Source organism: Caloenas nicobarica, chromosome 3 (assembly GCF_036013445.1).
Source record: "Caloenas nicobarica isolate bCalNic1 chromosome 3, bCalNic1.hap1, whole genome shotgun sequence".
Taxonomy (NCBI): domain Eukaryota; kingdom Metazoa; phylum Chordata; class Aves; order Columbiformes; family Columbidae; genus Caloenas; species Caloenas nicobarica.
Window position 1 is genome coordinate 38174290 of NC_088247.1, and position 12460 is coordinate 38186749.

At 42.0% G+C, this 12460-nt stretch overlaps 1 protein-coding gene across 1 annotated transcript; it reads left to right on the forward strand.

Annotated features, from left to right (window-relative positions):
• Nucleotides 1-9233: 9233 nt before the first annotated feature.
• HTR1E (5-hydroxytryptamine receptor 1E) lies at nt 9234-10394 on the forward strand. The gene has a single exon (XM_065632060.1). The coding sequence runs from the start codon at nt 9300-9302 to the stop codon at nt 10392-10394; it is 1095 nt and encodes a 364-aa protein (XP_065488132.1). The 5' UTR covers nt 9234-9299.
• The last annotated feature ends 2066 nt before the right edge of the window (nt 10395-12460 follow it).

Consider the following 12460-nt stretch of genomic DNA (forward strand, 5'->3'; position numbering starts at 1 on the left):
GTGGATCTGCATCTGAGCTGCTGTCTGCCTGACCGAGCTATGTGGCTGCAGGCAGTTGCTTGCTCAGGACCATTCACATGCCATCAGGAGAGCAAATGTTGCAGGGCTTCACTTTACAGTTAAACCTTACTAACCAGCTTCACAAGTACTTGTCCCCGGACCAACCATCTGTCAAACATCATCCCAAGCGTTATTCTTCTAAGGAGGGCTGTACGTGCTGGAAATGAGTTGCTCCTCTGCCTTCCCCTGTTACATGGAGCGGCTGAAGAGCTTAGCTGCCAGTGTCTGATATGGTACCTCATTATCCAAGCTGTCCTCCCACCTGTATTTTATCTGATTGCAGGTCTTAGTCACACAGTCAGTGAGTAAATAGTCTGAGTGGAAGCTTGAGCAGTAGGAGGAAGGACTATGGAGAGCCCCACGGATCCACCAATACTCAACATCTGTGCTCTTTTGTTTTGTGCCTGCGCGTGCGCCTTGCTGAACCATTCAGCAAAACAAAGGAGAAGCACAGAGCAAAACAGCCAGGCCAAAGCCAGCAGTGGGTACTGCAGCAGCTCAAAACCTGGGGCAAATATCTTCCCTTGGGACAGCCGCTCATCCCACAACCAGACATTTGGGTCCATCACCAGGTCTTTGAAGTTTATGCATTTTCTTGAAGAAGATTTTGTGTTTGTCATCTTTAAAAATGGATAGCGGGGATCAGTGCCGTGGCCAACCTTATGAAACAATATAGGTTAAAAAAATAAAAGCTTTAAAAATTTAGTTAAAAAACACAGGAGAGGGAATGTTGGTAGCATGGCATCTTGTAAAGGTGCATGCACAAAGACAGGTAAAACAGAAAATGCAGAGAAAAAGTCATCTTTAGTGGTGACAAACATTTAGAAATATGAAGTTCAGGTAAGACAGTCTTAACCATAAATTTTCTCAAAAAAAAAAAATTAATCAGAGAACCTCTGTGTGAGAGTAACTGCTAAGCATGAAGGTTGCAATGGTCAGCAATCTGTGCAGACCATATTTTTCTCCCCAGATGAGAGGTTAAGTGTGTAGGTTACATGTCTCCTGGGTCTGGCTATTTACTAAATTAGGAAACCAGGCATCAGGAGCCCCTCCTTTGCACTGAGATGAGATCTGATGATCACCACAGCTCTGGAGCAGCCAAATGCTGCTGTGGGTCAATCAAACAAGCTCGTGTACCTCTGTTAATGTAGATGTCTCACGTATCAGGGAAGAACATGTCAGCTAGCTTTTATCAGGTTAACTCATGTAACAAGGGACTGGGAACTCCACAGATGAGAATTTACCCAGTTTCTTGGCTGGGTGAATTAACGCATTCAGCACTCCATGCTAATGTAGCATGAAGTTTCTGGTACTAAAGTTATTTCATTTCAACACTTAAACAAAAACAGTCTGCAAAACAAATGGACATCATTTTTTTTTTTCTCTGCACTGTCAGGCACAGAATTACAGTGGAAGAAGGTTTCTACCTCCATAACTCATTTCTGGAGAAAGAGGAGGCAACAACTTGGTGGGAAATGCAGCACTTACATGTTTTGACATTGTAGGGTGGTACAACTGTCTACTATAAATTCCACCCTAGAAAAGGTTGCAAAATCCAGCTACCCATGTCTCTTGGCTCCACAGCATGGGAAAATACAGCGTCTCATGTTCGTAGGTTAAGCACCTCAGGATTTAAGGTAGGGCATAAAAAGGGGAAAGCGAAGTGAACTACAAGGAACGAGCTGAACGTTAAATGAGTATTTTGTGTAGTATAAAACAAAATGGACTTTTAAAGAGCATAGTGCTAGGAGTCTGAAGCATTATGAGAAGTAATGATGAGTTTTAAAGGGTTTTTTTAAATCCAATAGTCTATTTAAAGCAAATTGTTATAAATTTAGACTATTAAAATAATACAAATTATTACAACCACAGTAGGCATCTAAGCTAGTTGTTTACAAGAAATCTGGGTATTTTAGCATCACAGAGAATTTTATTTATGTCTGGCTAAAGACAAGATGAAAGCTGCATTGAATCCTAGTTTATATCAGATTGCAGCTCAGCAGCATCTTATGAGCTTTCACTGCCTAAGATTTACTATTTTTTTATTGAAAGTAGATAAAAATGAGTAATCATCTGTAAATGATAATTATACCACTGCTTGTGGGAGGAAGCATGGTTTGAAGATCGTCACTAATTATTGTTTCACATTTGCATGTGCCAAGATCTACATCAGAAAAGCTTACCTCTGAAGTGTGATCCTGGAAGGATTTCTGTGAAAATAGCTTTGCAAAACTGCCAGCTTGCCATCTTTCATTGATTCCAGGTCAGATTGACTCAAGCCCAGGTTTGCAGTGTTTAGGCAAAAGGGTGCATTTTCAAGTGAGCTAGTTACACCACAGAAAAACTCATCCTGGAGATTCTTAAATGAGTTTAAAATGGACGCACATCAATTCAACTTCAGAAGGTGAAAATATATTAATAAGCCCAGCTTAAAGTATTCAACTAACAGTATGCAGTTTCTTATAACTGGAATTTCAGGTTAGAGTATAATTGTTTTCAAATATAGTGATCTTGAGCATTGCCAACATGACAGGAGCATTCATGAAGTGGATGTGAAGATTCTGTAGGAAGCTGCATTCCTGTAGCAAACTGCATCACTCTATAATTTTTGTTAGAGAAGAGTGCAGCCAGGAATTTCAGCAATGAAAAAAAATAATCCCATTTTGAGCGCATAAAGGTTGGGAGCTGGGATTTACTGAGGGAGACAAGTCTTAGTCTCGGCCTCACCCTGAGCCACAGCTTCTCTTGCCCTTCCAGAGAGAAGATATTGATGGGCTGCTGACAGCACCATGGCTTTTTGGAAGGCAGCACCTTCCTCCCGCCAGTTTTCTCCTGAACTCCTAAATGGGAAGAAAATCTTCCAGGCTGGCAGTGTCCACTGGGAAGGGATATTAAGCTGCCCTGACAAGTGTGGGGAGATCCACCTTCTGATGCTGAGAGAGCTAAAACATTATGGTCACATTGGCAGTCATCCGAAGTTCTTCAGCAAAAGAGCTGGAGAGCAACAAAACAGCAGATCCAGAGACAGAAAGAACAGTGGTGAGGAATGCTCTGCAGCTTGCCATTTCAGAAGCCCCATAGGCAGTATTTAGGTTTCAATGGATGTTATTCAGAGCCACTAGAGTAAGCATACATGCACAAAACTGGCCTGCATGGGCACTTGTTTTCTCTTTTGCACAGGTGAGAGGACACGGTCACACCTCATCGCCCTGAGAAGGTGATGGGTGGCTACCAATGCCAGTGGGTCTGGTGCAGGCACTGACAGGGTGACACTGGGGTGCTGCATCCCTCTATCTCCTGGGTCCCCGTGTCAGCCAGGATGGGGAAAAGCACCCATCCCCCTGGGCCTCCTGACCACGGTGGCAGGTTTGACTCATGTGCTCTGGTCTGAACAACAGGTTGGGTTATTGTCCTGATTTCAGCTGTGGGAGAGCAACGTGTACCTCCTTTTATTCTTGTTAGCCCTTCTCCCACTTCTCGGCCGTCCATCTCAACTACCTCCAAAACCCAGCTGTCCCTTGCAGCACCATCTGTGACTTTTGTCAGGTGTCTGCTCTGGTATCTGTCGCATCCAGCGATTTCCTATGTCATGCCCAGCAGCGTCCCCCATGCTGTTCACTCAGCCCATCCTCTGGCCAGGACAGAGCCGGGGGCTCCCTGCAGCCCTGATAATCTTCATTACACAAACACACTGGAGAACTGGCTGCAGGTCATTATATTCTTGATTACAACGTACTGTGCTCTGGTTATTTATGTCAGGGTGAGTACATGTATGAGTGTTAGCTGGATGCCCAGAGATACAAATACACGAACAGCTGTGCTTCCACACACCTGGCTTAGTGCTGAGTTCCTCTGATGTCTCTTTCCATCATGCTGCTCAGTTCACCAGTGTGCACAGGGAAAATCTAACTTGAAGGTCAAATCCAGAGCTCAGGTCATACAAACTTCATAGTAACTTCATTCTCAGCCTCATTCAGTCTGTGTCAGAAAAGGTCACATCCCTAAATCTGAGGCCCCATAGTGTTGCTAGGAATTTCTCAAACACACATTCTTACAGAATTTCAGATCTCACACAAAACCAACAATTTCATTTATTGTCCTACCGCAGCTTACACTGTTGTAAGGCAACCTCAGCCCGCCTTCTGATAGTTTGCCTTCATTTTGCCTACAATAGAGCTGGCACCAAAACCCCATGCTGTGAGTGTGAATATGAGCTACCAGGCGACAATAAGATTTTATTTTGCTGACAATTCTGCTACAGATTGGTGTGATTCTGACCATCTCCACTTTCTCAGCTTCTGGGTACCACTTTTCCCAATATGACATGTTACAAACAGCACTGGTGCCTATATAAATTGCAGTCAATTAAGACTGCTGCCAGAACATGACCTCTGCAGCTCTGAGATCCTCAGAAGCCCAAAGCAACATCGGCATGCTAGAATATAATATGAAGTATGTGGAAACCTATTGTCTTCAGTTAAACTCAGCTCTGTCAGTTGGCTGCCAAAGAGCCATGAAGTCCAACAAGATCAGCTGACTTAACAAGAGCAGGATGATCTGGAAAGTTACAAGAACTTGCAAAATAATTTTGCAGTGGAAGTATTGAATTGCAGTGCTTTGTATACAAACTTGAAATAGAAAACTTCTTTGAGATTACGAGGAAGAGTACTGGAAGTTTAGCATCTTTCCATAGGTTGAAATATTAACATTATTATAAATGTGCTAAGTCAAATTTTCCACAAGCTAATCACCAGTCTCACAAAGCACACCACAGATCTTGCCTTTCCCAGCTACAGTCACGGAAATGTTGAAAGTGAAAAGCACTCAGACCAATTTAGGGTTTCACAAAGTAAAATTGATTTATTGCTGTCAAGGGCACAAAGATGTTAGCATTTGCACAGTGCCATAATTGCTTAGAGGAAATGTAAAACCGTGGCTATAAAGGAACTAACCTGCCCTGCACATACACATGTGCAATGCCAGTTTCCCTTGTTCTCTCCAGGTGATATTATTCCTTTTCTTATGAAAAGGTGAAAAGTTCAGTGGCCAAAGAGTAGGAGTCAGTCTGTCCACCAGAAATTCAGAGTATTCTGCTACACAGTGGTCCTTTGCTAAGAAGGTGGGGATGTTTTTTGGCAGGAACAGACATGGACATTGCCATCTCACAGCTTAAAGCTGTCCACTTGCTTTTATGGAACAATTAATCATCTTCTTCCCTCTTCCTTCCTTCCAGACAGCACTCAATGCCATTACCGATAATCAGCAAATACGAAATGTGATTGATTCCTATTTTGAGGAACTCAGATGAGTTTCTCCCACCAAATCAGTAAAATTAGTCTGTGTGTGTAAAATTCACTCTGTATGAAATGACTGACAGCCTAAAGGGATACAGCCGCAAAACACCAACATGGCAGTGCTTTTAGTGAGAGTGCTTTAAATAAGATAACTATGATATTAATGTCCCTTCCAAGCAGTCACTTATAAAACCACAATCAATTACTATAGTGATAGTAATACTACATATAGTAATAGTAGGCAAGTCATAGAGATCCTGGATACCAGCTATTGTTGGCTAGAGATAGTAAAATTCTCCTTGTTAACATACATGGCTTCTTCACTGATCCTTTGTAGCACTTTACATGTGCTTGTCACAAATGACCTAATACTCAGAATATAAATTTTCCAATACTGTGTTTTCATAAGCCCAAATCTCAGAGTCCCTGTGCCCCTTCCCCAATGCCTCAGGACTGGTACCTGTCCTGGTCATGCCAGCCCTGCCTTTCATTCAGCCCCAGCTGAAAAGCAAACCATGGAGATGCCCCGGTCAGACCAGAAAATGAGTGTGAAGAATGTGAAGCCACATCAGTTCCCCAAGCTAATCTTAAACTAAGCAATATGAACCCCTTACACCGGGATTACCCCAGCAGGCTTTGCCTTCCTGAGTCACAGCTTAGGTTCTTTTTTTCCTATTTTGGACTAGATGGTCCCTGACTCTGCTCAGGGGCTGCCAGGTACCACGAAAGACAGGCAGTAAACAAAGAGTTAAAATACAAGAACTACAAAATACATCATCACAGCCACACCTGCATTTTTAGAAATTAATGATAAGTAGCATTTAAGTCCTGCTCTGTATTAATAAGCAAAGTCAATCACTGACATCTTCTATTTAAAAACCCCATCTCTTAAAACCTGACGTCTTCCATTTAAAAACCCCATTAGAAACTTTCCATTTTAAAACCCCATCTATTTTCTGGGGCAAAACGTGTATCTTTAGACTTTTCAGCATGTAACTATACTCCCTTAATAATGTTGGTTGAATACGGTTCTTGTGTGTGGTGTTTATACTGTTTGAATTGCTAAGGGCTCATTTCCTATAAGGAGCACAGGAATTAAAACCGAATAACGCCCCGGTGATGGGTTTTGACATGAAGCAGTGGGCCTGCTTGATCTGAGGTACCTGCAGGCTCGTGTTCTGCAGGGAAGATGCTTTGTTCATATTTTTCCCCATCTTCAATTATTGCAATGGTTTTCCAAATAAAAAAAATGTTGGCCCTGCTGTGCAGTGAACAGATTTAGACAGCCAAACTCCCCTGTGTGATCAGCAGTACCCTTTGTCCTAGTGGAAACCTGGTGCTTGGGTCCGATAAAGTGTGTCAGAGTTTGTTTAAAGAGAAGTTCATCAAAGAAGGGATGAATTTATTTTTCAGAGTATCTTTGTGGTCAGAGTGAGTAGAGGTCTAAAAGGATTTCCCTGGGGCTATGCCAGTGTGCAGGGCCGTTTGGGGAGAGAACCACAGCAATTCAGTTCCTACTGGATTAAGGATGCATATAGGCATTGCTCAGCAGAGAATAAGGTGGGGACCATGCAGGATGAGGAGAAATGCTGAGGCCATGAAATTCCAGGGCTCTAAGAGAAATGAAGGAGAAGCAGGAAAAAAACGCTGCTTACATCAAGAAGCAGCAAGAGCTCTCCTGTGCGTGGGCCAGATCAATGGGGAGTTGTGGAGAATGTGTGAATCCTACAGTGTCTGCCAGTACCTTTGAGTGTGCTTGTGGACCAGGGTGGCACTTGCCAAGTGATGATGCTGATGAAAGCATATGGATTGGAATTGCTTATGGTCCACGCTCCAGGAGCGTGGAGAGGTAAACAAAGCCTCTTTGCTTTATCCTCTCAAAGTATCAGACATAATCAGGGTGCAAACTGATGAAATCGAGATCTAGCTTGACAGAGAAGATGCCCATCAACAATTTGTAAAGAAGGTTTGAGCTGAAGTTTTGCCTTTAATCCCAAACGACCAAATTGGCATTTCCAATGCAGTAACGACCTGAAGACTGATGGATGAATTTCTATCTGGCTTGTCCAGTCTATTCTTAATAAGCAGTCCTGACATTTTCTCCAGGGCTATTCATACTTTAAAGCATTTTCTGAAGAGCAGAGTGCAGTTCGGGGTGAGGCTTCTGCTGTCCCTTAGGTAGAATTTAAAACTCACATTTTGCTAACCCAGAGCCTACAATGATACAGATCTGTTTTCCTAGGGCAGATCGGCGAAGAACAGGTTTTTTTCTGAAGTTTCTATTTTTAATTGTTCCTCACTCAGCTCATTCAGAAGACAGCACTCCAATTTCTGAATAAGAGCATATGTACACAGAGCTAAGCAGCTGACTAGCTTTAAATTCATAATTCCTCATTCAAATTCTTAATTTCCTCATTAGCTTGCATGTGAAAACTCTCTCTCAGAGCCTAATCCAAGTCCCACTGGTGTCAGTGAGAATGGGTTTTACCTCTCAAATTTAGCCATCTCAAAATCAGGCAAGTATTCTAAATGCAATTGTGGAGGAGCCACTTGTAGTCAAAGGAGGGAAAGATCAGCATTTGCAGGATGTGATTCACTCCATCTGCCTCAAAGACTTGTCTTGAGAGGGGACAAGTGTATTCTGGCAGCCACTATCTCATTCTCCTGCCTGTTGAGGGAGCCTGTACAACTAGCCTAGAGGACTTTTTCCTCTTCCATAGGTGAAGCCAGGGGAAGGAATCTTTCTGTTCATTTTAATGGAAAAGGATTCACGCTTTCCATTTTCTACATACTTTATGCCAAAATAAATTACAAGCGAGAAAGCAAGGCCCCAGAGAGTATCCCAAGTCGCATCCCACAGACTGCTAACTCTGGCTTCAGTCAGCATTTGGGATGTGTGGAAAAGACACATGAACTCCTGAAGCAAAATTAAACCTTTTTTTTAAACTGTTGTTTGCACCTTGCACCATACTGGACAGCCTGACAGAGAGCACAATTCAACAGAAATCTCAGAGCAGAGGCAAAAGCTTTTTGTGTGTCTCCTCCAAAGACACACACAGTGGGATATGTGAAATGTCAGGAATAATTAGACAAAACTATATAAGCTCCTAGCAACACTAATGTGCTGTGTAAAACCAAGCATTTGCTATAACGCTATAAACATTGTTTGAAAGCTACATGTTAAAGGTAACCTGAATAATTTTTAAATAGCGTTTCCAAGATACTAATACAGACATGGATATGAAAAAGCAGAATAGAAAACTATGAAATGCTGGCATGCCTTTGCTGAGATAGCCTGGTCGGTTTCTTTTTTCCAAAGGGGATATGTAGAAGTAATTGGTCCCTCTCATATAGCAATTAAAATCAAAAGGCAGATTTCCTCAGCTCTTCATCTGCTGCAGCCTATTTAACAAGCAGGAAAAGGACGAGTTCCCAGTATCAATAATTCACAGAGATCACAGAAATGTTTGTTGGAAGGGACCTCTGGAAGTCCCTTAGTCCAACCTCCCACTTTGAGTGAAATCTCCAAAACCAAAGGAGAAAAAACCAGTTCACATCAGCAGGAAATGCGGCCCAAAGTGCCCTTTAGAGAATAAAACGAAATGAACTATGAATGCAGAGAAGAAGAGGAAGGAAAGGAAGGAGAAGAAAACACAGCCTAAAATTTTTATATGAGGTGTTAATTTTAGAAGCATAGGACTTTTTGCCAAAAGATGGTATTTTTCTAGGTTCACTAACAGATGTGTTTTTATCTTCTAGGAACACAATGAACAGGAGGAAACCTGGAAACTTTTTGCAGCTTTGTTAAATATAGGATTATAAAAACAAACAAACAACCTGCATCTGGACCATCTCTATCCCTCTTTCAAATGGGTGAATTCTGAAGCTGGACCTATTTGCTACCTGAAGCAGCAACTTCTTCCACTGTGCATCCTGGAAGGAAAAATGAATTTCACAAATTGCACCACTGAAGCCAATGTGGCTGCGAAGCCAAAAACAGTAGCTGAAAAGATGCTCATTACCCTGACCTTGGCCACAATCACTACCTTGACTATGCTGCTGAATTCTGCTGTAATTGCAGCAATCTCCACAACCAAGAAGCTCCATCAGCCAGCAAATTATTTAATATGTTCACTAGCTGTGACAGATCTCCTTGTTGCTGTTCTTGTCATGCCCTTGAGCATCACTTACATAATGATAGATAAATGGACTTTGGGATACTTCATCTGTGAGATCTGGCTTAGCGTCGACATGACCTGTTGCACATGTTCAATCCTTCATCTGTGTGTCATTGCTCTGGACAGGTACTGGGCAATCACAGACGCTATTGAATATGCCAGGAAAAGAACAGCAAAAAGGGCTGGGCTGATGATAGTCACTGTGTGGACTATCTCCATTTTCATATCCATGCCCCCTTTGTTTTGGAGAAACCACCACAGCGTCAATATTCCCAGTGAGTGTCGCATTCAGCACGATCATGTCATCTACACTATTTATTCCACATTCGGGGCATTTTACATTCCCTTGACTTTGATCCTCATCCTCTACTACAGAATTTACCACGCTGCAAAGAGCCTTTACCAAAAGCGGGGTTCGAGCCGCCACCTCAGCAACAGGAGCACTGACAGCCAGAACTCCTTTGCCAGCTGCAAGCTCACACAGACGTTCTGCGTCTCAGACTTCTCCACCTCTGACCCAACCACGGAGCTTGACAAAATCAATGCGTCCATGAGGATCCCTCCTTTTGAGAATGACCTGGACCTGGCTGGTGACCGGCAGCAGATCTCCACAACACGGGAACGAAAGGCTGCTCGCATTCTGGGCCTGATTTTAGGTGCTTTCATTTTGTCCTGGTTGCCCTTTTTCATCAAGGAGCTGCTTGTGGGCCTCCATGTTTGCACTGTCTCTACAGAAGTAGCAGACTTCTTCACCTGGCTGGGATACGTCAACTCCCTTATCAACCCTTTGCTGTACACCAGCTTTAATGAAGACTTCAAGCTGGCCTTTAGAAAGCTCATCAGGTGTCGAGAACATACTTAAAAATGCTGGGAGATGATGATGATGACTTGACTCCTGGCCTTAAGAATGAGTAAAATAATTTGACTCTGTCTCCACTTCCCTTGATAAAGGGAATTTTTGTGTTTGGCTTTTGCTTGACTTATCTTTATCCTCTAATTAATTCTGCTGGTTTTTACCTCTAGTGTTATTCATGGTAAAGAGTTTGAAATAAATTTATTCTACAAAGGAACAGATTTTTTAGCAATGAAACAACAACGAAAAAGAAACTGTTAGATACTCATGTTTAAGACGTTTTGCGTAATCAATGATTCAAGAAGCAAACAACGATATCCACTTTTATACTTTTTTCATCTAAGAATCAAATGTCTAAATTACCATGCACTGTAGTAATATAAAGTCTTATAAACTGAACCCCATAAATATGTATTCAAAAATTAATAAACACTTCATGCTCATGACAGCTAAACAGCAAAACTTTACTGTGGCATCCTGAGAAAACTCTAAGAGTCATTTAGAAGGAAAACAACCACCATTTCCAGCTTGGGCTAAGGCAGAATAAACCATTCCTTTCTTCAGGAATAAATTCACAAAACAGAAAGCAAAGTTCTGTTCATTCCATACAAAAATGGATCTCATTATGTACACCAGAGTAATTAAGTGGGTCTTTTTGTGTAAGATTCCTGATTTATGTTCAAAGAATTGGACAAAAACCGGTGCGGTTTGTTTGGCAATTGAGAGGACGCAGGGGGCAAGTGCCACACTTGGGAGACCCGCTACACATCTGACTGGTCGCATTTTTACTACCACTAGCCATATTTCTTCAGGGCTCAGGCCTTGTGCCTTGGTCAATTCTGGGATGGTATTATTCACTTTTGCCACACTTCACCTGGACCTTGCAGTGCACAACCCCCTGGATTAATTGGTCTTACCCCACGAACTTAAACAACTGGATATCTTCTCAGCAGGCCGGCAACATACAGAAATTCAGAAACATCATCTAAAACTAAATTATTTTCTGTTCGAACAGCAGCAAAAGCTATTAGGGAAAATATTTTTTTTAAAATAGTAGTCTGCTCGTTTGCCTTATCTTCATCTTGCAATTCTCAATGGCATTCTTATCATCTTAACCTATGATCAGGTCCTGTAGGAGGATCTCTTGTTCTGGGAATCCTTCACGGAGTTAATTCCCTTGGCTTGAGAGACAGATAGAGAGTCCTTCATATCCTGTCTTCTGTGCTTATGAAAGTTAAAATGTCCTGGCTCAGATATTGTGGAAATCAGGCTGGGAAGGCGCAAAATCAAAGCTGAGAATCTGATATTGTCCATTAGCAACTCCTAAGCACTGTTTAAATATTGATTACTTACCTTGCACCATAATTTTATTCCCTGCCCATCTTCCTCGACAAGTTCTTTTTGAATTATATCAATACACCATATAGAAAATATCACATACATCAACCTGACATGCAATAACAGTGAACTATAGCATGGCAGCTCAAAATCCATCGAAATAAAAATTAGAGGCAGCAAAAATGCTGTAACAGCACTGGAAGCCACCTCTGAAAAATGTTTTGAAAACTTACAAGATGACAATCATTTGTCTTATCAAGAGTCAAGGAACTGTAAGTAACGTGAGTAATAAACTCCAGATGGACCTGAGAAATGACATATTTATTTCTGAGAGAAAGCATTTGGTTGGAAAGACGCAGCATCACAAGCTGAGTGTAAATCAAGTCTGAAGGTGACAAAAGCATAACCTACCACTTACCCACATGCAGCAGGATTCTGCTTTAAGAACTTCAAATTTTCTATGCCTGAGCTCAGGAGGTTTGTCTCCAGCTGCCCTTCTGAAGCTATTGTCACAGCTGCCTCCTCCAGTTGCCTTTGGGTTCCCTACTAGCTAACATTAATATCTAAAAAGAGGGAAAAAATAATCTCAGCCACTGAAAAAGTCTTCTAGCGAGGGGGCACAGAGATCCATTATGTATTTTTTTTCTTTTTGCAGCTTGTTGGAGGTGGAAACTGTTGATTGAAGTTGGGGAAGAGTGGCCTGACACTGCCTACCTATAAAACTTCCAAAGCAGCTC

Excerpts from the sequence above, each read along its gene's own strand:
- HTR1E (XM_065632060.1), top strand. The coding sequence starts at position 9,300 with ATGAATTTCACAAATTGCACCACTGAAGCCAATGTGGCTGCGAAGCCA.